The sequence below is a fragment of the Salvia splendens genome, chromosome 1 (assembly GCF_004379255.2).
Source record: "Salvia splendens isolate huo1 chromosome 1, SspV2, whole genome shotgun sequence".
NCBI lineage: Eukaryota > Viridiplantae > Streptophyta > Magnoliopsida > Lamiales > Lamiaceae > Salvia > Salvia splendens.
Window position 1 is genome coordinate 40,442,280 of NC_056032.1, and position 22,296 is coordinate 40,464,575.

At 39.2% G+C, this 22,296-nt stretch overlaps 2 protein-coding genes and 2 pseudogenes across 3 annotated transcripts; 2 read left to right on the forward strand and 2 right to left on the reverse strand.

Moving 5' to 3' along the window:
• Positions 1–1,106: 1,106 nt before the first annotated feature.
• Positions 1,107–1,994, forward strand: LOC121789452 (annotated as a pseudogene).
• A 564-nt stretch (positions 1,995–2,558) lies between these two features.
• On the forward strand, positions 2,559–5,005 carry LOC121751591 (single-stranded DNA-binding protein, mitochondrial-like). The gene is made up of 6 exons (XM_042146367.1): positions 2,559–2,679; positions 2,887–3,044; positions 3,412–3,620; positions 3,722–3,822; positions 4,630–4,689; positions 4,789–5,005. Exons 1-6 carry the CDS (start codon positions 2,658–2,660, stop codon positions 4,803–4,805), a joined length of 567 nt encoding a protein of 188 aa, XP_042002301.1. The 5' UTR covers positions 2,559–2,657; the 3' UTR covers positions 4,806–5,005.
• A 1,039-nt stretch (positions 5,006–6,044) lies between these two features.
• LOC121751578 (probable protein phosphatase 2C 5) lies at positions 6,045–9,007 on the reverse strand. 2 transcript variants are annotated; one of them, XM_042146347.1, is made up of 8 exons: positions 8,794–9,007; positions 8,000–8,359; positions 7,741–7,912; positions 7,430–7,647; positions 7,209–7,316; positions 6,993–7,118; positions 6,674–6,903; positions 6,045–6,560 (listed from the first exon to the last, which is right to left on the reverse strand). In XM_042146347.1, the coding sequence occupies exons 2-8, from the start codon at positions 8,189–8,191 to the stop codon at positions 6,341–6,343; spliced, it is 1,266 nt and encodes a 421-aa protein (XP_042002281.1). In that variant the 5' UTR covers positions 8,192–8,359; positions 8,794–9,007; the 3' UTR covers positions 6,045–6,340. The 2 variants fall into 2 exon arrangements, with proteins under 2 accessions (XP_042002281.1, XP_042002288.1); XM_042146354.1 differs by having other exon boundaries at positions 8,000–8,382.
• An 823-nt stretch (positions 9,008–9,830) lies between these two features.
• On the reverse strand, positions 9,831–14,581 carry LOC121751598 (annotated as a pseudogene).
• Between the last annotated feature and the right edge of the window lie 7,715 nt (positions 14,582–22,296).

Consider the following 22,296-nt stretch of genomic DNA (forward strand, 5'->3'; position numbering starts at 1 on the left):
TTCTTCTGCTACATAGTAAGAAGTGGTTGCTTTTGAAATGCACAAGACATATTTGTGACTTGTGATTGTGGGTGGTGGAAGTGGATGTTGATAGGCTGCCTATTTTTATTTGCTTATGTTCCTACCTTATAATTAAGAGTCGCAATTTACTCCAAAAATTTAATCACTAATGACGTATATTGATGAACATTAATTACTTTTATATCCTATCGTGTATAATACAAGGAAGGATATCAAACTATCACTATTGGGAAATAATTCACATGTATTCTATATCTCGAGGGATGAGTTTGTTATTATATTTTAGTTAATACGGCCTTCTGGGATAACGCTTCACTATCAGAATCAAAAGAAATTTATGAAAAAAAAGAAAGAAAGAGAAACAAATACGTACTACAATAAAATTGAATGTTTGTTTATGCATGTTTATATATACAGTCTCGCAAAATAAAAATGCTAATGAGAACTGTGTTGTATCGTTCAAAAGATTGAAATATAAATACAATGCATAAAAGTAGCACAAAATGTGTATCACAATTACACTATTCTCTTCATTCCATTCAAGATGACTACATTCTTGAATCTTAAGTGACTGGAGATTTTAGGTGGAGTTTTTAAATGTAGTAAGATAGAGAGAAAATATAATTGAATATTTCATTGAGAAGAAAGAAAAGAGAGGGTTTATTTTAATAATAGAAAGCGATCATCTTGATTGGAATAAAAAATAAAAAGAAAAATAGTCATTTTGATTGGGATTTAAAAAAGACTAAAGGTCAAAAATAGTCCTAAACATATGACGATTTTACGATTTTGGTCCAAAACATTATCTTTTGAATTATTTGGTCACTCACAATTGAAAACGACCCGAATTTAATCCTTTTTGGACGACACCATTTAAAAATGACGGTCAACAGCAGTTTAAACTATTTTGACTGGATTATGTTACTAATTACGTTTTATTATCAATTAAATTATAACTTAATTTTTTAGGTTAGAGATTACGTTTCTTCGTTCTTCTCCTTCATATTTCCTTACAGCAAAAATCAAACACATAAAGCTAGCCCATCAATTCAAATCAATTACTATGGTGATTCCGACGCGATTTATTGCCTGTCGCCACATTCCTAAATCCCCCATTCACCCGCCCCTCTGGTAAGAGCTGCCGCCTCCGCCGGTGCAACCAGCTCTCCCCTCAGGTCAAGCATCGCGCCTTCACCCCGACGAGGAAGACACCATCATTCACTCCCACGCCCGCTTCGTCAACAAATGGGCCACCATTGTCCCCCCCTCTCCGGCCGCACCGGCAACGCAATAAAAAACCACTACAATTCTACCCTCAAGCGCAAGTGCTCCTCTTTCACCAAAGACGACGACTCCTCCCTTGAAGAGATCCGTCAGTGCCGGCTCCACCTCTGCCACTTATTTCACCCTGCCCAGTCCCTCCACCTCCGGTTCTACCCACACCAGCTCTCTGCTCACCGATCCGCCCACGAGACTTAGTCTCTCGCTCGCCGAGATCGACATTGTTAATCACAACACTGACTCACGTACAACTCATTCCCCAAAAATTCAACCTAATTCTGTACAATTGCTGCCATCGCAGCCAATTCAACCGATGCAACGACAAGCGGGGGTTCGTGCCCTTCAGCGCGGAATCGATATGAGTGATGCATGAGATAATTCGGGCGGAGGTAAGGAATTACATGGTTGGATTGGAGAAGCAGCGACGGCGAATTGAACACCAGGAGCGTCGAGCCCTCTTTCTCCCGGGCCAGCATCTTCTCGAGATGGGATTCGGCGTTGGTCTTGTGCCGGATGGCCCAGATGAAACCCAGGAGAAGAGCAGGCAGCAGAGGGAAGCAAACCAGGAGCGGCGGCAAAGGTTGGGGCGGGCAACGGCGGCGGCGGAGGGTGGTGGAGTGGAAGGGGAAGAAGAGGGTGTTAAGAGGAGGATAGAAGAGGGTGTTGGGAGAGAGAGTCAAATTTGTTTTTAAAATAAGAAAAAATTAAATATTCTAATTTAAATCTCTAATTTAGTCAAAATAGTTTAAACTGTAGTTGACCGTTAATTTTTAACGGCACCGTCCAAAAAGGACTAAATTCGATCCGTTTTCATTTGTGAGGGACGAAATAATTCAAAAGATAATGTTTTGGACCAAAATCATAAAATCGTCATATGTTTAAGACCATTTTTGACCTTTACTCTTTAAAAAATGAAAATGTAGTCATCTTGAATGAGACGAAGTAAACACTAATATGGATGCGAACTCCACCAAATGGGTCAGAATATATTGCAAATCTTGAATGAGACGAAGTAAACACTAATATGGATGCGAACTCCACCAAATGAGTCAGAATATATTGCAAATCATAATTCATAAACACTACTATAATGTACTTTTACGTTTGGTTATAAGTGAAGCATTTGTTGGGCACATGATTTAAGAACATAATATTAAAAGTGTTAATGGAGAGAAAATAAAAGAGATGAAAAAAAATAAAGGTTGAATCTTAAAAAGACTGATATAAAATTTGAATTTATTTGAATAGTATGATACATAAACCCTTTCGATGGGATGTGGGTGCCTATGTTCCTGTCTTAAACCCTTGTCAACTCAATTCATCGCCAATGGCTTCTCTAGCCCCTAAATTCCGCAATGTTCCTAATTTTTTCCACCGGTAATTTTTAGCTCTGCATTCTCTCAGTTTCATTTTTCACAATCTTAGTTCAGATTTTTACCTAGCTACTTGCATAACTGCTTCAAATGTGCTTTTGGATTTATTTTCAATTTTCAATGATTTAATGGTATAATAAAGCCTGTGATTTTGTCTCCTTACACAAAAATTGGGGATTTAGAGATGATAGTTTTTGGGATTGTAAAACAGCGGCGTGTCTGCAGAGGAGCTCGAAGGTTTTCTTCTCGACTGATTCATTCAACTCGGCCCCGGAATTTGAGGATGCCGATTTCCTTTCAGAGAGGCCGGAGTTACAGCTCCATGGCGTTGATCCCGGGAAAGGCTGGAATTTCCGCGGCGTGCACCATGTATGCTTCTGATTCTATTGAATGATCACCTCAGCTATACTTTATTATATTCAGAATTTGAGATACATTTTGGTCAAATTGAGACTACTCTACTCATTTCCTAGGTTTAGCTTTCTATTTTTGAGTTTTGCATTGTTCATTTGAGATTGTTATCATGTGATCCTGGATATTACCCAATGAGGAGCTTTATCGGAAAACTGCATTATTAATCGAGAACTATCAAGTTTGGAATACATTCGTGGAATCTCTTATCTTGCATAGGAGCTTAGTCAATTATGTTGTTTATTTGCTTGATTTCTCAAATATTTTGTATGAAGATTTGGTTATTCAGTTATTCACTAATCACTAGGACATCTGTTTTCACCAGGCTATTATATGCGGAAAAGTTGGTCAAGCCCCCATCCAGAAGATCTTGAGGAATGGTAGAACTGTAACCACGTTCACTGTAGGAACTGGAGGTATGTTTGATCAGAGAACCATAGGTTCGCATGACTTGCCAAAACCAGCTCAGTGGCATCGTATTGCAGTTCATAACCCTATGCTTGCAGCCTATTCAGTGCAACAAGTTGTGAAAAAGTAGGAAGTTGTTTTCTTTTTTGCAAATTTATAATATTAAATACTGTATTAAATTCCTGTCTTTTTCTTGGAGTACCATCTAATAAATGACTCACTTCCAGTTCTTCAGTTTATGTTGGGGGTGATATTGAAACAAGAGTCTACAATGACAGCATCAATGGAGACGTAAAAAGCATACCAGAAATTTGTGTGCGCCGTGATGGTATGTGAACTTGAATCTCTATTGCTTACTGACTGGAGATCAAACATACGTTGTTATTGCAAAGTGGAGTAACTAATTAAACAGTGAAGCTGCTAAAAAATTGCTACAAACATATATATGCCTCGGAGTGAAGATTGATTTGTCCTGCTTGTAGTTTATCATATTGTATCAGTCAGAACATGTGGACTTATCTGCAAGCATTGTGATCTCTAATTGGGCAGGCATTTGGCTTGTTCTATGACCAACTTGTCTCCAGAAAGTTGGGGGCTACCTAGAGTTTTCTCGTTGATCTAGACCAGCATTTCCATTCCATAGAAGTGTTGAATCTAAATTTATTCAAACATTATCAGCCATAACATTTTCTAGTGCGATTAACTACTTATTTTTGGTAAAATTTATCTGCTCTTATAGGAGCATATGTTGCATTTTAGTTCACATCATCTTACCATTGTGTTTCTCTTCAAGAGTTTATACTTCACGTTGACACCTAAAGCATCAATGATTAGACACTAGGATGATTAATATCTTTAAAGCCTATGGATCACATGATTTAAGTTCTTTTATAACTAAGATAGGATGATAATCATTGTAAATTTTGAAGTTGTCAATTGGGGGATTCAAATAGTTTGAGTATAAGATAACCAGTATGAGCTATTGTGTACGACGAAGTCTATTTCATGGAGTACAAAACTAGTGTTCATTTTGTACGTATATTTTGCATGTTAGTATTATCTCACTGCTCACTGCTCAGTCCTGAACATTCATTTCTTTTCATGTTAACCCAATTGTGGTAACCTAATTTTGCAGGAAGGGTTCGGCTTATAAAAGCAGGGGAAAGCATGGACAGTATTTCCATTGATGAGCTACGTAAGTTATCATATATACTTGTTCAGCTGCAATCAATTTCTTCCAGTTTTAAGATTTGTTATACATAGCTCTTATTGGGGGATATATATTTGTCTGCAGGTGAAGGATTATTTTAGTGATGTCCTGTCCAGTAGCCTGTGTCTTGAATACGTTTCTCCTTTCTATTGATATTTTTCTTAAATTTTTAGCTTGCAGCGGTTAGAACTTAGAATAGATATAATTCATAGTATTTGATAGATCATGCTGGTGTCATATTTGAATTTTAATGACTGAGCCTGCACTGCAGTAGAATGCATATTACTTGACCCTTTGCTTATTAGTACTGTTAGGAGAATCATAAATCATAAGAAACTTTTGCCATGATATCAATCGTGTCATCATCCCTCTCGAGTGCATGGGTTCGGAGGCAGAGATGGGCGAGTTGGTCAGCGCCAAACGCACTCAAGTTCCACTTTGTATGGCCTTGAGGTCAATACACGAATCTCAGCATCTCCACACAACACTTGGTGCATTGATCTGATCGAGTCAAGCTACATATATACTAACGATTGTTACAGGTACAGCAAATTTACGTTTTATTATTCCAATCTTAAATAGGCAGACATAGGATTGTCTGAGCTTTAAACTGTGTCTTGCAATACGGTGCATTGATGATGAGTTAAATAATAAGCATCTATTTTTGTCATATTGGATAGGTAGCATCCTAGTCTCATTTAAATCTCACGGCATACGAGGGAAATACACATGGTCGTTAGTATACACAAATTTTTTCAGTCTTTCTTTTTCAAAATTGAGTTTTTTTTCTGATATAGTTATCATTAAAGTAACTAATACCGAATCAAAATTTTCTAGCTAACAAGACTCAACATACGTGCAAATCAAAGCAATACTATTACTAGTAAAATCTGAATCAGAAGACCTCAAAGAATGAAAACAATTAAGCCAAAAAAAATGAAAACAATTAAGCAAAATGAATAAATCGAACTGTCAACTATATACTATTAGTGGTATTAAGTTTTAAGATCATGACTGAAATAGTTTGATCTAGATGCAACCTGAAGAGAATGCTTGGACATCAACTTATTCACCGACATTGACATTTGAGGTTTAAGCTACTACGAGAACAAACACAAACACAAACACAGAGAAGTTAATTAAAAAATGTCATGTAATGAAACATGAAAATAGCCCCAAATTTACATTTACATATATCTGCTAATTTACACAGCTTGCAGTTTGGCAGTTATTGTACAGCAGATGAGCAAGATACATTAAGGAGAAAGATGAGTTCATATCTGTCAAGCTTAAAAAGACATAAAACATTGAAAATTATGAAAGACGAGAAACAGCAAACATATCCAATGAATAATTTCCGTTTGCAAACATCATTTCTCTTACATACTCAGAACTGGTAGTTGTTACATACTAATGAATTACTGTGTCAGTAGGGTCGAGCATCAGTGAGATAGCCGAGCTCAGACACAGATAGGAACCGCAGCAAAAAAAAAGGAGTGCTCCCTATAATGGACGAAACCACTAGATCACTTCTTACACACACACACACACACGTAATGATCCTCCCAGAGGGAAAATGGAGCACGTTAACAGTATCACTGAAAGATATTACGAATAATTTGCTAGGTTACCAGATTTATGCAGTCACGGCAGGCGATGTAGGCCTCTTCCCTTCCATGGCATCTTTCTTCCTGCGGCAACTTACACAGAGAAAGGGACCTTCCCAAGGCTTGGATCCAGGTGAGAAAAATGGGCCTGAATTAACGGATAAGCCCTCACTGGGGAGCTGATCAACCTGGCAGATTGCACATCTAAAGAGCCCAGTGTTCGACTCCAGAGGAAAGTCCTTGCCCAGCCTGCATGTAGTTGGTTGGAGTTTAAGAAGGACCCTTGTTTAAAGGAAGCACCAAGAGTTTTAATTACTCCATAAAAGGAGCAAAATTCAAAATGAATATAAACCTAAAAGTACCTATCAGCAAGCATTGCAGAACCCTCCTCAAATAATTCCTCAACAACTCCAACTGCAGATAGCTTATTAGCTCCTTTACTAGAATTTTGAAATTTTTTCCCAAATATAAGTGAATAAAGCAAATTTTGCTTCTTTTTAGGCGGTAGGGCCAAGACAGGGGGGTCGAAAGGAATAATATCAACAACCAAGCAGGTTGTATCATCCTTCAAACCTCTTGACCTGAGGGCTTCCTAAAATAAAAATGCAACGAAATAAAATTTTCAACCAGAACACTAAGAGACCAATTTGCAAATATCTGGTTTACAAAATGATAAAATACCTTAACAACCAACTTTGCAGCAAGCTCTGCCGGTAAACCCCGGCAAGACTGAGCAGCAATATCAGAAGACAAAGCATCCCATATTCCATCAGAGGCAATTATAAGTCTCCCTCCAGCATTTGAAAGCTGATAGCCACAGAATAGTTATGAAATAAATCATTTTGGTATAACAGAGGTAGGACTTCCAATCATCGTTAAGGATGACAGTATAAGAACCTTGACTTGCTTAACATGAGGAATTGGGATGATAAACTCCCCAACGTCTGTATCACCAATTGACCTTGAAAGACATAATCCGCCAGGCCAGCAACGTAATGGACCAACCTATACCCAACCACAAAATCTTCCCAGATCAAGAGAAAGAATCCCTCACTAATACTATATTCTTACAACTTGAATTTGAGAGGAGAAAACTAAGATGGGACTAAGCAAACTACCTCATTTCCTCCAAAAATATTGAGCCTTGCTACAGCAGCCCCACTTGCAGTTATACGCTCCCGTTCCTCAACATTCTCTTCTAGTCGATGGTCAACCGTCAAAAGAGATACGACCCCTCCTTGAGTGTCCAATATGCACCGAGAATCTCCAACAGATGCAACAGTCACAGTCCAACCATCAATAACGACAAATGTCACAGTAGTTCCAGATGTCTCACCTGCCAGTTGTAGTGATCCCAGAGTGACACATTAAACAAAAGTAAAGTTTCTGTCACAATATAATCAATTTTAAAACCATGATATATACGTGCCTCGCTGCTGAAACTCTATGTCAGTTTTCACAAAGCCTGCCACTAATGCCCTGGGAAGGGCTTGAAGCCACTCTTCCCTCCCAATTGCTGGGGGAATAGCGCATAATACATTGTTCAGTAAATTTTCTTTGGTGAAAATAGCAGCTGATATTCCGTTATGCCCATCAAAAATCTACAAAGAAATAGAAATTCAGAAAATACATCAATGGCACTGTTATAAACCAGATATCAATGCAAACAGCTGAAAGTTAACACATACTGCAAATACTGAAAAAGAAGTTGATGTATCTCCCGGAACTCTTTGGCAATCAAGCTTAATGAGAAAATAGTCCTCTCCTTTCTTAGCCAGAGCAGCCTGACCATACTTCACTGCCGGATTCTCCAACTTGTCATTTCTCAACTCGCGACCAATCAGAGTCCCAAGTGGAACCAGCTGTTGTTTGTGCCTCATTTTGGTAATACTTCAATGTGGCATATATCAGGCTTTCAACACATTAGCAGTTCTCATTCTCCAAGGTTCGATCCCCAACCACAGCCAGAATTAGAGGACATTCTCCAGTTCATTCACATAAAGTTCAGGAAAAGTGATTGAACAGAAACCAAATTTTATCCACGTAATCTGCAACCAGAAAATAATGACGCCTGAAGTTTATCATAAGCAACGTGAGAGAGAAAAAGAGAGAGAGAGTTTTAAATCACACAAATACTAAAAAAATAAACAATTTCACTAGAAAACAACAGTCACAAAATAAAATGGGAAAAAAAGTAAACGACGTGTTCGGTAATCCGCAATTAGCTCCGACTACCGAAAGGATGCAGATTGCCCACTACTAAAATTGATTTTATTTAAAAAATAAACCCCAAAAATTCGAAAAATTTCCGGAAAAGGAGCAATTAGCGTGCATGTGGCCCCAAATTGCATAGATTTTTATGTTTTCACACACATTTACCAGCATTAAACAGAAATGCAGCTTAAGTGCTGTAGAGAACTGAAAAAGAGCATTATTTAACAAAAAAAGAAAAGAAAAAAAGGAATCAAATCGAGAAGCTTACATTGCAGATGGCGAGGAGGTAAACTGCAGTAGATCGCCGCAGGTGGAGTGCTGAAAGCCACGGAGAGAGAAATCAAGGAATTTTTAACTCTATGATTTACAGGAATTAATTTGATCGGAATATCAAAATCTAGAGAGAGAGAGAGAGAGTCAGGAGCGCGTTTCGGGCAACGACCGGGATCCCGATTGATCCGATTAATAGCCTTTTTATTTTATTTTATTTTATTTTATTTTATTTTGTAAAGGGATATATACTCAAAAAAACAATGGCATTGAAAAAGTAGTTAAGAAAGGAGCAACAATAAAATAAGTCCACAAACGCAAATTTAGCAGATTTTGTAATAGAAAAAAAAGACAATTTGCGAAAAATCCTTTTAAAAAATAATTATTAAAAAAAATAATTATTAAAAAAAATAATTATGGTTATTTTATGGAAGGAAGAACAGCTGTTACCCATATAAAATTGCATCTACTCATCTGTGACCTATTCAAAACCAAATACACCTAAAAATCTCCTTTTATTTTTAGAAGTATCCCTCCTTTTACTCAATCTGCGTCATTATATTGATGAATGTTGATTATTCTTTTTCAACCACTGATATTCATAGGTAGGAAACTAAAGATAAAGTGCAGTTTAATTGGCAAGATAACCCATTTCCAATCATTTCCATCCAACTGAAAAACTTACAGCAAAATATACTGTTTTATCTTAATAAGGAATGATTAAAATAGGAGAAACATTGCGTTGTAAAGCCAAAATCTTTCAAGTAATCATTAAAGTTTTTATAGCCTAATAGTATCTTACAAGTATTCAGTTAAACACTGACTTATTTTCTTCAACACTGACTCAATAACATTTGCAGAAGAATACTTGCTTCTGTTGGCAAAAGTAAAACAAAGCAACAACATTTCATCTTCCCTCAATTCTTGTCCAATCTTACTCTTGATATATAAATTCCTCAGTTGATAAAACTGTTTAATCTTATTAGTTCACCTAAGATTGGAATGACTGTAATAATTTAAGAAAGGCACTGCAAATAACTATGGTATAAACTTCTTTTAATATGCCGTGTTTCTCTCTTCTTGTACAGTGAGAGAATTACAATTACAAAAAAGAATGAAAAACAATATACAAAGAGAGCAAAAATCAAGCCCTTGTATACTATACACCGCCAACACACATCTGTGGGATTTTTAAAAAGTAAATAAAACAGAAAGCCTAAGAATCACCACTGCAAAATGGAAAACAAGAACATATGACAATGAGAAGCATTGGCATTGCCATTGCCATTTCTATGAACACATTCCAATCCATGTATGCATATCTAAACAGAAAAACACAGATGCATCCTGTGCAAGACATCACTTCCCACCCGTGGAGGTCGGCTTTCGCCTCCCATCAACTGTAGCTGGTTTCTTTCCATTTTTATTCAATGGTGAATGAGATCCATTCCCGACTTTCCTCGTTGGTGGTTGGGGAATCAGGCTCCTACAAGTTACAAAGAGTAAAGACATAAGCGCTCATGCTTTGATATCAACTTGCTGTGTTGTATCTTAAACTTGAGCATTATAAGTTGATCAGTATCCACATTTACCTTATTTCTGGGCTTTTCATCTGCCTTTGATTTGGAGCAGGTTTCTTGGCTTTTGTTCCTCCCCCTCCTTTTTGCTTAGCACCATTTGTTTGGCATTGGTAATCTGATTCATCAGTAGCTTCTACTTCTGTGTATTCTAATTCATCACTGGCACCGGCCTCTGCACCCCAAATTGAATTCGACCCGAACTGTCGTCTCGTCTAAGAGTTGCAATTTTACTCAAAGACTGTTCTGGATATACCTTCGAAGTATCACGTCTACTAATCTGATACACAATATCTGGTGAATGACCGCCATCTTCACCTAGGTGGCTCTTCACCATAACCTTATCGACCCAATCCCCAGAGACGCTTCTTTCATCTTCTGTTGACACTACACTGATGGGAGAAGCCATAAAGTCCACACCATCAAAGCTTTGCATTCTGGATACTGCTAGGGACTCGGTCTGTCCCTGCCGTGGACAATGCAGAAACGTAAAACAACTGCAAAGAAAAGTTTCCAAAGATCATTTCATGGTCTGAATTTCCTACCTCTCCCTTACTAACATCTCCTATACTTTGCCAAGATGGCGCTGGAGAAGACATAACAGATCCATTTATGGATCCACTCTCTTTCCGAAACAAGGCTGCTTTAAGATTAGCTATCTGAATGTAGTTGGACACCAATGATGGATTAAGGCGTTATGTCATTAAAGCACGTAACAAGTGGAAAAGGAAAGGTGTCAAACCTGTTCTTTTAGTTCTCTGACATCCGGACTATCTTTGTTTGCTCGAGCAGCACCAAGCTCGACAGTAGACACACGTTCAGCGAACTTCAATGTGCTAAATGTTTCTCCTAGAGCTTCGGGTTCAGGGCTGATGTGAATGAACATTAGAGTCTTTGACTGACCCCCTACAGAAACATGAATGATTCAGATATCAGTAAGAGCTACGAGAGAGTAACAATGTAGGCGGCCCCGGATGCTGTCGTAGTCTTACCTAGGGAATCTTTAAGCAGTTGCGTGAGCTTACTGTTTCTGTAAGGTACATGCGATTGCTTTTGGGCAAGAGAGGCTATCACGTCGCCTAAAGCAGATAGGGAATGGTTAATATGTTGAGCCTCCGTCAACCTGTCACCAACCGCACCAGTTTTATCAGCTCGTTCGCTTCCTGCCAGGTCAACCAGATGCATACTACCATGAGTAATCGAGCCAAAAGTCAGATTTCTTCCTTGAACATGAACAGTCACGCAACTGCAGACGCATGCATAGATTCAAGGTAAGTTTAAGACATTAACAAAATAATGGAAAACAGAATCAAGAAAAGAGAGTAAGAAATTGTGCCTGTGAGAGCGACTACTTCGGTCATTCATTGGAGTGGAACCAACTGCACGATTTTTAAGCCCAATGTTCATCAGCTCGATGACATCAGATATCGATGAAACAGGCACAATATTTGCATTTGGTAGGTTGATACCGTTCTGGGAGCTGTTGCGGATTTCTAATGTATTAACGGAGTTTAAGGACAAAAACAAGAGCTCACAAAGTATGCAATAAAATCATAACAAAGATATGAAAAGAAGCACTTTATCCAAGGATATTTTTCATTGACACCATCAGAGACGAGGAGGTCTCTAACTTGCTCATTGTAGATTTCTATCATCTGGACAGAGACATCATACGACATGCTGTCTTTTCTCTGCTTAGAGATGGCAAATAAATCACTCAGAGCTCGGTAATTTACACCTAAGCTTTCGGGTGTAAGTTCCTTAGGGCCAGTCTGCAGATTAAAGAAAAAGATGAATTAAATAGAATCAATTTCTGAAAGATTTTAACTGACAGAATTATAATTATCTCTTACCATAGTATATGTTTTTCCTGAACCAGTTTGGCCATAAGCAAATATGCAAACATTATACCCGTCAAGCACAGAACGAATCAGCGGCTGTGTATCTTAAAAAACTCCTTCTCCAGAATCAAGAAAAAATTAGTACTTATGAGAAGAAGTTTATGAACCAGAGATTAATCACATACCTTGGCTGGCAGATGGACCGAAAACTTTGTTGAAAGTGAACAACTTTTTTCCCTTGCCATTTTTTGCAGGAGTGATTATTGAGATAGTCTGCCCATCCAGAGCTTCTGCAGTGCTCAAACCAGGTAGCTGTCCCGGCAAAAAGGTCGTATTCGGCAATATACCCTTATATTCCCTAACAAAATCCCACCATCACATTGCATGGACACTGCTCCAGTAATATTGAAACCAATAGAAACTTACCTTTGAGGTCCTGCACTTGATTATAAAGTTTACGATTCTCCTCAAGAACCTTCTGGTATCGAGAAGCCGCACCAGCAAGACCATTCAAGTGTTTACCTATCATCAAACAAGATTAACTTCTAGCTCTCTGTTTTCTCTAATGGAGGGTTTGGTTTAGAAGATAACAAATAGATACCTAAATATTGGATTTCTTCTTGATACTTCATGTGTAGAAAATGCAGGTCTTCCTTTGTCGAGTGAAGTGTACTTTTGAGTTCCTATAAAACGAAATATATGTTCTTAAAAGGGTCCAAAGTGGAGAGTGGGAGTTGGTTACAACATCCAATCTCTTATTTGAAGGACCTGTACGCTTCTTTGATAGTATTCAACCAAGTCATGACGCTTGGAACCATGTCGTTTTGGATTGCCATCACGCAAATCATTCCTGGACCAACTCTTACCTTTCGTATTGTTTGAGGCCTTGCATAAAACCGAGAAAACTCAGCCCTTGTAGTTTGAGGTTTGTAATACACAAATCACCAAGATGCAGAATCTAATTAGACCTTTACCTCAGAAGTCCCGTAGGAACTTAGAACATCTGTGTCGCTTGAACTTGTTCCAATCTGGTGTACCAAGATACTGAATTGAGCTTAAGATAAGTAAAAAAAACATAAAGATGAAACAATCCATCAGACCTCGACAACTTGATGCTGGTCAGAACTTGGGACATCCACACATCTCGAACTTGCTCCAGCCTATTGTACTAACAAATGCAAATTAATTAGAACTTAGTTCATCCATTTTATAGAAATCATTTTAACTAAGTCGAGTTACACTATTGCATGTGCATAAGCATTGTGAACTATCAAACAGTAACCAGCAGAAGTAAAGCTTTGATTGAATACAATCATCAGTCCCACCTGCTCGTTTTGCCTTGCTAACTGCTGTTCAAATTGTTCCATAACTTTGCTTAGCATACTCCCAACAATCTGCAAAAACAAACTCCTTGAGTTTCTCAGAAATAGAAAAATGCTATCTACAATACCAGAAAGCAAATGCTGATGAGTGATGACAGAAAGAATGGAAGACAATACATTTTGCAGTGAGTGATGAAACATTATGATAAAAAAGTTTTCAGTAGCACATACCAGAGGGACATCTTCTTGCTTCTTACCAGAAAGAAGCTCGCGCACAAATAAGTGGAAGTCATCAGGTGTACCCTGAAAATCAATGCACGGGATCACCTCTGTCCATTAAAAAAGGCTAATGCGATACATATTTAGAGCAGTAAGCATACAAACCATTTCATTAAAGTCATGACTGTTCTGCTCAACAATGGATGAGGTCCTCGAGAGTGGATTCGCATGTTGACCAGAACTCTTTCTGACAAATTTCTTGGATGCCGAATGAGGCTTCCAAGTTCCAGTAAATTTCCACACTCCTTTGCCACCTCCTTCCTTCCATTCACAGTAAGACTTGAGGGCCAGCACACAATTCACAATTCTAGAACTCTTCCCTCCCTAATATTATTGTCACACATTGCAAAAGTTCAATCAGATCCATGTTATCTACATAGGGACCTTTCTATTGGTGAAAAAACTAACTGAAAAGTTAACAACTAAACACCTGTTCCAGATCAGAAGCTTCAAACACTGGGATCCCTATTTCCTCTGCAGAATTAAGAAAGTTCCTAACATTCTCGAAATACTAAAAGGCCGAAACAGCCCCATCCGGAAAAATCACACTACCTGAAGGTACCTCGGCTACCTAGATGCAATCCCAGCAATCAAATTGCAACATCCAATAATACAATACAACATGAAAGTTAAAGATAAGACCTACTTTTGGCACGGCGCCTGGCTGAATCATGTTTAATGCATTGCATAGTATAATACCACTTCGCAAAGCAAGTCGAAAATCTTCCTCGGAGGGCTGACCAGAGAAATTGATACGATCATATCCATATCCCAATTATTTAGTTGCATATTTGATTTACCATATCTTTTCCATATTTGTTTAGATATTTGTTTCTTGTTCATTAAGTTAGTAGCATTATAAATAGGAGTTATTGTTATCACTTTATTAATTCAATGAATATATTATTTTCCACAACTTGTCTTGAGTAACAAGAATATCATATTTCGTTTCCAAATTGTTGTTCATCGGAGAACGTCCGAAAATCAACAATTCGTGAGCTTTCCTTCGAGCACGTCGAAGGTTTGATCACCTTATCTCTCCGAGAAGTTAGCCATCCGGCCTCGTTACGGAGAACGTCCGTAACAACTGGTGCTTTCATCCCGTACTCATGCCGTCAACATACCATGGCCCATCTACGTCGGAACGGCCGACGAGGGAAGCGACGCCGGCGCTGCATATAGGCCAGCCGCGTCGTCCCGACCAATCGGGGAAGGCTTCGGTCGACCCAATCACATTAGGGTTTGCCAAATTAAATGCACGCCTCGACAGTATGGATCGACGGGTGGACATATTGGAGTCGCGTATGAACACGAACGACCGGCGACTAGGGAAGCTTCGACCGCCACAACGGCCTGATCCGGAACCACCTTACGGTCTTCCTGATCGTGGTGGCGCTGATTGGGACAAGCAGCATCGACGTTACACCCAGCCTACGTACCGGCGGCCACAACACCACCAGTCGGATAGGTACCCACCGCCGCCTCCGTATCAGCCGGATAGACGCCGGCCGTACCACCTCCACCAAACTCGTTATCCACTGCCCGAACACTATCAACCCTTCGACTATGGAGAGGTCATTACTCACACGCATTCGCCAACACGAGACGGCGACGGGGAGCTGTGTGATTCAGAGGACTCCATATTAGATGCAGAGCTTTGTGATTCAGAGAACTCCATATTAGAGGCAGTAGCAAAGAAACTCATGGATCGTGGCTTGCCTAGTGAGAATTGGGGATCTAGGGAAGGTAGAGATGGCAGACTCGAAGACCAACAAGTTCCATCTTTTGATGAAATTGACCCACCGTGCAGCCCCGATATGAGTAAAGAGACGGAGGAAGAGACATTATTAGACGATGTAGAGGAGGTTGATTCCATTGAGGAAGTGAAGAAGGCTGTCGTTGCTCGAGTGACATCCCAAGATGTTGTTGGGAATTGTTTGGGTGAAAAGGGAGAGTTGCGTGATAGTGATGTTGCAAGAATATTTCAGCGACCGACATTGCTTGCCATCGATGCACGGATGGTCCCGCCGCGAAATTACACGGCGTGTTTGGGAGTTCGTGGACGTGTTAACAAGCTTCACGTTTTAGCGCTGAATTTTGACGACTGTTTTGATCCTACCTTGATGATTTTTTATGGAGAAGGTGAAGTGACACGTCCAACTATTCGGTATGCGTTTGATCCAGGAGGAGACGCCTCGCCAAGCTTGTGCTTTCAACTCTCGTCTTTGGTTCGTGGTTCCCACCTTGAGGACAAGGTGGATTTTAACCGTGGGGGAGTTGATACGAGTATTCTACCATTATTTATTAGTTTAGATATATTAGGGATTTGCATATCTTTTCTTATATTTGTTTCTTGTTTCCTAAGCTAGTATTCTAGTATTATAAATAGGGCTAGGTTGTTATCGTTTTAATCATTCAATGAATGAAATATTTTCCCTAAACCTATCTTGTGAAACAAGCAATTATCCTTACGTTTCTTGTTGCTTTGTGGAAGACGTCCACCAAATCAGCAGGGGTTCGATCAATTGCCGCGAGTTTATCGTGGAAATTGCTCGTGGTTCCGCCGAGAAGGAAGATCACGGAGCCGTTGCGGAGAACGTCCGTAACAACTGGTGCTTTCATCCCGTACTCATCCTCCATATCAAAAAAAAAAAAAAAAAAAAACAGTCGCAGCACCACCATCACAGCCACGCCTAATCCTCCACCTTCTTCATCAATAACCTATTCACCACCAATATCCTTAATAGAAGTAGCTCAATGGCAATCTCCTCGAGGGCCTCCTAACATGAGGACGTCCAGCGCTGGATCGGATGAACGTATACCGCCGACGGGGTTCCTCACCGGAGGCAATGCGCAAGTCACAATCAGAGACTCTTCGCGCCGCGCGTCCACAAGCGCTTCACGCGGCGACGATCAGTCGCGATATCCGCGGCGCGATTTCCAGGCGGCCTCCGAGGCGCCGCACGATGTGGCAGGAACAACCGCGATTTTCTCCACCGGGTTGGAGAAGATCTTGGCGCGATTTGACAGAATGGAACTCAGGCTGGAGAAGTTGGAAGCGCCCGAACCTGATCCCCCCTATTTCTCGGACGAACTTGATGACGAAGGGTATCACTCCCCGCGCGACGCTTGGGCGGCAGAAGACGATGTCCACCGGCCTTTCATCCACGGACAACGAGACCGTGGTGGGGATATCCATCGTCGACGAGGCGCTGCCCGCGCATTACATTGGCGCGACGGCCGTTTTCCGCAGCAGAACGTTCATCGGGCGTCGTACCGCGATCGCCCCGAGCCTCGGCACCGCACGTGCTGGGACAGGCCGCAGGACCGGTACCTGGGGATGGACGAGTCCGAACAACAACACTATGTGGACTTCTATTCCGGATCGAGGCGTCGCCGGACTTGCTGGGATCCGCCCTCCCGCACATCCGGTGGACGTGTGGAAGAGATTCGCGCTCCTCCGCTGTCAGAACCACCGCCACAGCTTGTACCAGAACCAGAACTGTTCTATGGCCCGACGCATCGTGGAGCATCTGACACTCCCGCGTCAAAATACACGACGCGCCCCTCTTTCGGCCCCCGGGGCTTTCTTCACGCTGATTCAGACGTGCCGTCGCGATTCCCACCTAGCTCGTATACTGGACAGCAGCGAGAGCAGCCCCAAACCTGGAACCGGCACCTGCACCCCACATTCCCAAGCCCTCGTACCCCCGCACATCCACAGCTCGTTCTCGACCAGAAGCCACCGCTGCAGCACGTGCTCGACCAACAACCACGGCCAAGTCGCCACCGCGCTGCACCGCCCCCGCCGCTGCACATGGATCAGCAACGATCGTCATCCTGCGGCCATCCTACGACTCACCTCCGTCAAGCTGCGGCCTACCTCGAATTGCCCACTACTGTGAAGCAGCCCCTGCTCCAACGCCCGCCCTCCTGCCTGCGTTCCCCGAGCCTCCACTCCGCTACGAAGCTTGTTTCTTGTGAAGAGAAATACTTGGAGAGTGATGCAAAAGTGTTGAATCAAGTTGACTTGCGGCTCAATGAAAAGAAATTAGTAGATGATGAAGTACGAGCTATAGAGGTGGATAAAATTGATGACGATGATGGTCTTCATGATTCAAGTAAAAAGAATGAGGAAGAGGCATATGTAGAGGAGGACGATTCCATAGAGGAAGTGCTGAAGGTCATCTCCTCATTCCCTGTTGTTCAAGTGCAATCCAAATCTATTGTTGAGAATTGTTGGGGCAAGAAAGGAGATAATGCTTACGCCGGTTTGTGCATAATTGTTGGTGTCTATGTGGATTTGAGTATTAGTGATGTTACAAGTATGAATCATCGATCAACATCGCCCGATACCGATGCAAGGTTGATCCCTCCGCGCAATGACATGTTGGATTCGAACATTCTTGGAGGCGTGAACAACCTTTTCGATTTGGCAAGGAATTTTTCCAAAAAAATCGGGTCTCCTTTGTTGATTTTTGACAAAGGTGATAAATGGAGATATTCAGTTGTTCGATATGTGTTTGATCCAGGAGGAGACGCCTCGCCAAAGCTTTGGCTTTCAACTCTCATAAGTGGTTCGTGGTTCCCACCTTGAGGACAAGGTGTATTTCAACCGTGGGGGAGTTGATACGATCATATCCATATCCCAATTATTTAGTTGCATATTTGATTTACCATATCTTTTCCATATTTGTTTAGATATTTGTTTCTTGTTCATTAAGTTAGTAGCATTATAAATAGGAGTTATTGTTATCACTTTATTAATTCAATGAATATATTATTTTCCACAACTTGTCTTGAGTAACAAGAATATCATATTTCGTTTCCAAATTGTTGTTCATCGGAGAACGTCCGAAAATCAGCAATTCGTGAGCTTTCCTTCGAGCACGTCGAAGGTTTGATCACCTTATCTCTCCGAGAAGTTAGCCATCCGGCCTCGTTACGGAGAACGTCCGTAACAGAAATCCCTTGCTGTAAGCACACCTACCATCTTCCTCAACCATCCGGCCGCATCATATCTTCTCAATGCTGCAACAAAGTGTCTCTCAATCAATCAACAATGAATGCAGCAATTGAAACTGACATTTAATTAACAACCGAGAACAGAATTGTTAATTATCATCAATGCACAATACATGGATCAACATCAATATTGAAATGGCCGATTACAAACATTATAAACAATTAATTAACATGATAGAGAATGGTGGAAATGGCTTATCATCATACAAGCTTCTTCTGCTTTTCTTGAGGCCAAATCCATGTCGTTCGGACTCTTCCCTAGCGCGTCCTCCTCTGCCGCTGCGGCGTCGATTCGCAACATTCCATCCGCCATTTAAAAGAGTGTGTTTCTTCAACTTTCAAAAATTAGAATGCAATGCATGCTGTTTGGTACATGTACTCACGAGATTCCCATGTATTTCCACCATTAAGTGCTGGATTGTTAACATGTGAGGAGAGATTGCAGAGAACAATCTTGTTTGAAGATGGGAGCAGAGAAGGAGAGAATCGGCGGGGAAGTTATAGAGAGGGAAGATTGAAAGAAGAAGAGAAACCCGCAACCGCCTATTCGAAGAGGAAAATGTCAATAATTCTAAAATATCTTGTTTTTTAGATTTGATGATAATTTTGACAGATCTTATTTGATTTCATTTTCCTTGCTTTCCTTTTTAGTCAATTTTGTTGTTTAAATTTATTACTTTTTTCAACACCCCAAATTCTTTCCGGATCGAAATGTTCGATATCATGATGGTTCTGATTTAGATAATATTTATGCCTAATTTATAAATTTATCATTGTCACAATAAGAGCAAGTTTATGGCAAATTATAACGAATAAAGCACTGTAGAGACGTTTGATGCTATCATTGCTAATTTGCTATAAGTGATTTGGTTCGACAATTGCTTAGAGTTAATTGACATGCAACTAATTAATCAGCATTGTTAATTTGGATAGTTACAGAATTTCAAAAGTAATACTGAAGCTTTGTTTGATTCGCCTAACTTGCTAAATATATTTGAGGGAACATCATTTTAGGTCCACGAACTTTGCCAAAGTATCATTTTTGGTCCGTGAATTTTGAAAATATCATTTTAGCTCCGTGAACTTTGAGTTAGTATCATTTGAGGTACTTTTTACTATTTCCAAGCTTTTTTGGACGAAAATACCCTCAATACCTAAAAATTAGGGCTGGCAATTTTCGACACGACACGATAATCTGACACGAATCCGCACGAAATTATTGGGTGTGGGTCAAGTCTTATTGGATCCGTGTCCTTATATGGTTGACCCATTAAGAACCCGATAATTTCAGGTTGGGTTCGGGTCGGATACGGGTAACCCATTAAGAAATAATATTATTATTTTTATTATTATTTAAAAATATATATATTACTTTAATTTTTTAATTTCTTATAAATTAGATTTAAATAGTATAAAACGAATTTTAATTGTGTAAATTAGGTTAAAAATTAAGGTTTAATCGTGTAATATTAGATTTTAATCGTGTAATATCAGGTTCGGGTTGTTATCGTATCGTGTCAACCCATATTATATCGTGTCGATAACGGGTTCGTGTCGGGTGCGGGTCGTGTTCGGATTTGAAGGTAGCAGGTCGGGTTCGTGTTCGGATTTACAGTTTCCTTAACAGGTCGGGTTCAGGTTAGGCCTTATTGGATTGGGTCATTATCAGGTTGACCCGATAACGACCCAATCTGCACGATTTGCCAGCCCTACTAAAAATGTATATATTTTTAATAAATTTATCATATACTCATATTTTTTTATAAATATCTTTACAATATATTTTTGATAAATTTTCTAAATATAATTTGACTTTAAATATTATCACTTAATTTTGTGACATGCACGTAAAATTGAAGAATTCTTCAATTTTTTATATTAATTTTTTTAAAAAATTGAATAAAGAACTTTTCTTTAATAATAAAAAATTGAATAAAGATCTTTTCTTACATGTCACGAAATTAAATGATAATATTGAAGGTCAAATTATATTTAGAAAATTTATCAAAAATATATTGTAAAGATATTTATAAAAAGATCTTTATTCAATTTTTTATTATTAAAGAAAAGTTCTTTATTCAATTTAAAAAAAATTAATATAAAAAATTGAAGAATTCTCCAATTTTACGTGCATGTCACAAAATTAAGTGATAATATTAAGGTCAATTTATATTTAGAAAATTTATCAAAAATATATTGTAAAGATATTTATAAAAAAATATGGGTATATGATAAATTTATTAAAAATATATACATTTTAAGGTATTGAGGGTATTTTCGTTCAAAAAAACTTGGAAATAGTAAAAAGTACCTCAAATGATACTAACTCAAAGTTCACAGACCTAAAATGATATTTTCAAAGTTCACGAACCTAAAATGATACTTTGGCAAAGTTCGTGGACCTAAAATGATGTTCCCTCTATATTTAATGACATAGAATATCTCAATATTTTTACTGAATCTGCATGTAAACAAAACATAAAGAATTTATTTTTTGGATATTAGAAATACAAAATAGAAATGAAGGTTCAAAGCTTGATTTACTCAAGTGAAATCATAATATTCCATTGTAGATGACTAACTCCTATCCAAATAATGCCGAACTAATAATGATTGAAAAGTAGGGGAAGATATATAAGTAGTTAATTACTTATTAAATGATATATAATTAATTAAGATAAATTATAATGTTTGAAAAGCAGATGCTTTTGGAGTTAGATGTCTCTTTGCAACCAACTCATGTCATGTGTAGCAGGGCTCCATCCATTTACAATTCTATTATATCAACTCAACTCATAACTTCCTAATTCCTAATTCCTAATTCCTTATTCCATGTTAGATAGGGGACACTATCTTTTTCTAGCTATCTGCAATACCAAGCTAAATTATTTAGTTTGTCATTTTCACCAACAATATCTAACTGGATCATTAATTCATACATAGATCGATAATCTGATTGTACTTTGCTCATAAATTTGTGGGTGTTGAAAGTATACTCTTATGCAAAAACATATCCAAAACATAATCTTGATGAATCAAATTGCTTGAATTATTTTACTATCATACATTCATCTTGTGTAACAATTATTTTGGACGAGGTTTGTCCTTGGTTTTGGTCTTCGGATATATGAGAAAAGTGAAAGACTGAAAAGAGTCCATTTGGGATATTCGAAATAAGATTACTTTTCATGATTAATTGGAAGTTCGAAGAGAGACAACTTTTTTGGTGTTTAGGCATGTGGGTGAAAGGATGGTGCGCGGATTTTCCATTCACCCCGGCGCAAGCAATGGAAAATTTTAGTGACAACAGACTATGAAAGACTTCAAGGTACCCGAACAAAGGGTTGGTGCTGGAACCCCCCTCACAAAGGGTCTCTTAACTGATAGCTTGGATGAAATTTCAGATTCGTTGTGACTGCAGAAGCTGGAAAGGGGTTAGTTAGCCAGTTGATACCTT

Excerpts from the sequence above, each read along its gene's own strand:
- LOC121751578 (XM_042146347.1), bottom strand. The coding sequence starts at position 8,191 with ATGAGGCACAAACAACAGCTGGTTCCACTTGGGACTCTGATTGGTCGC. Across the intron at positions 7,913-7,999 it reads CTTCTTTTTCAGTATTTGCA|ATTTTTGATGGGCATAACGG; the intron begins GTATGTGTTAAC and ends ATTTCTTTGTAG. Across the intron at positions 6,904-6,992 it reads CTGCAAAGTTGGTTGTTAAG|GAAGCCCTCAGGTCAAGAGG; the intron begins GTATTTTATCAT and ends TTTTTATTTTAG.
- LOC121751591 (XM_042146367.1), top strand. The coding sequence starts at position 2,658 with ATGTTCCTAATTTTTTCCACCG. Across the intron at positions 2,680-2,886 it reads GTTCCTAATTTTTTCCACCG|CGGCGTGTCTGCAGAGGAGC; the intron begins GTAATTTTTAGC and ends ATTGTAAAACAG. Across the intron at positions 3,823-4,629 it reads AATTTGTGTGCGCCGTGATG|GAAGGGTTCGGCTTATAAAA; the intron begins GTATGTGAACTT and ends CTAATTTTGCAG.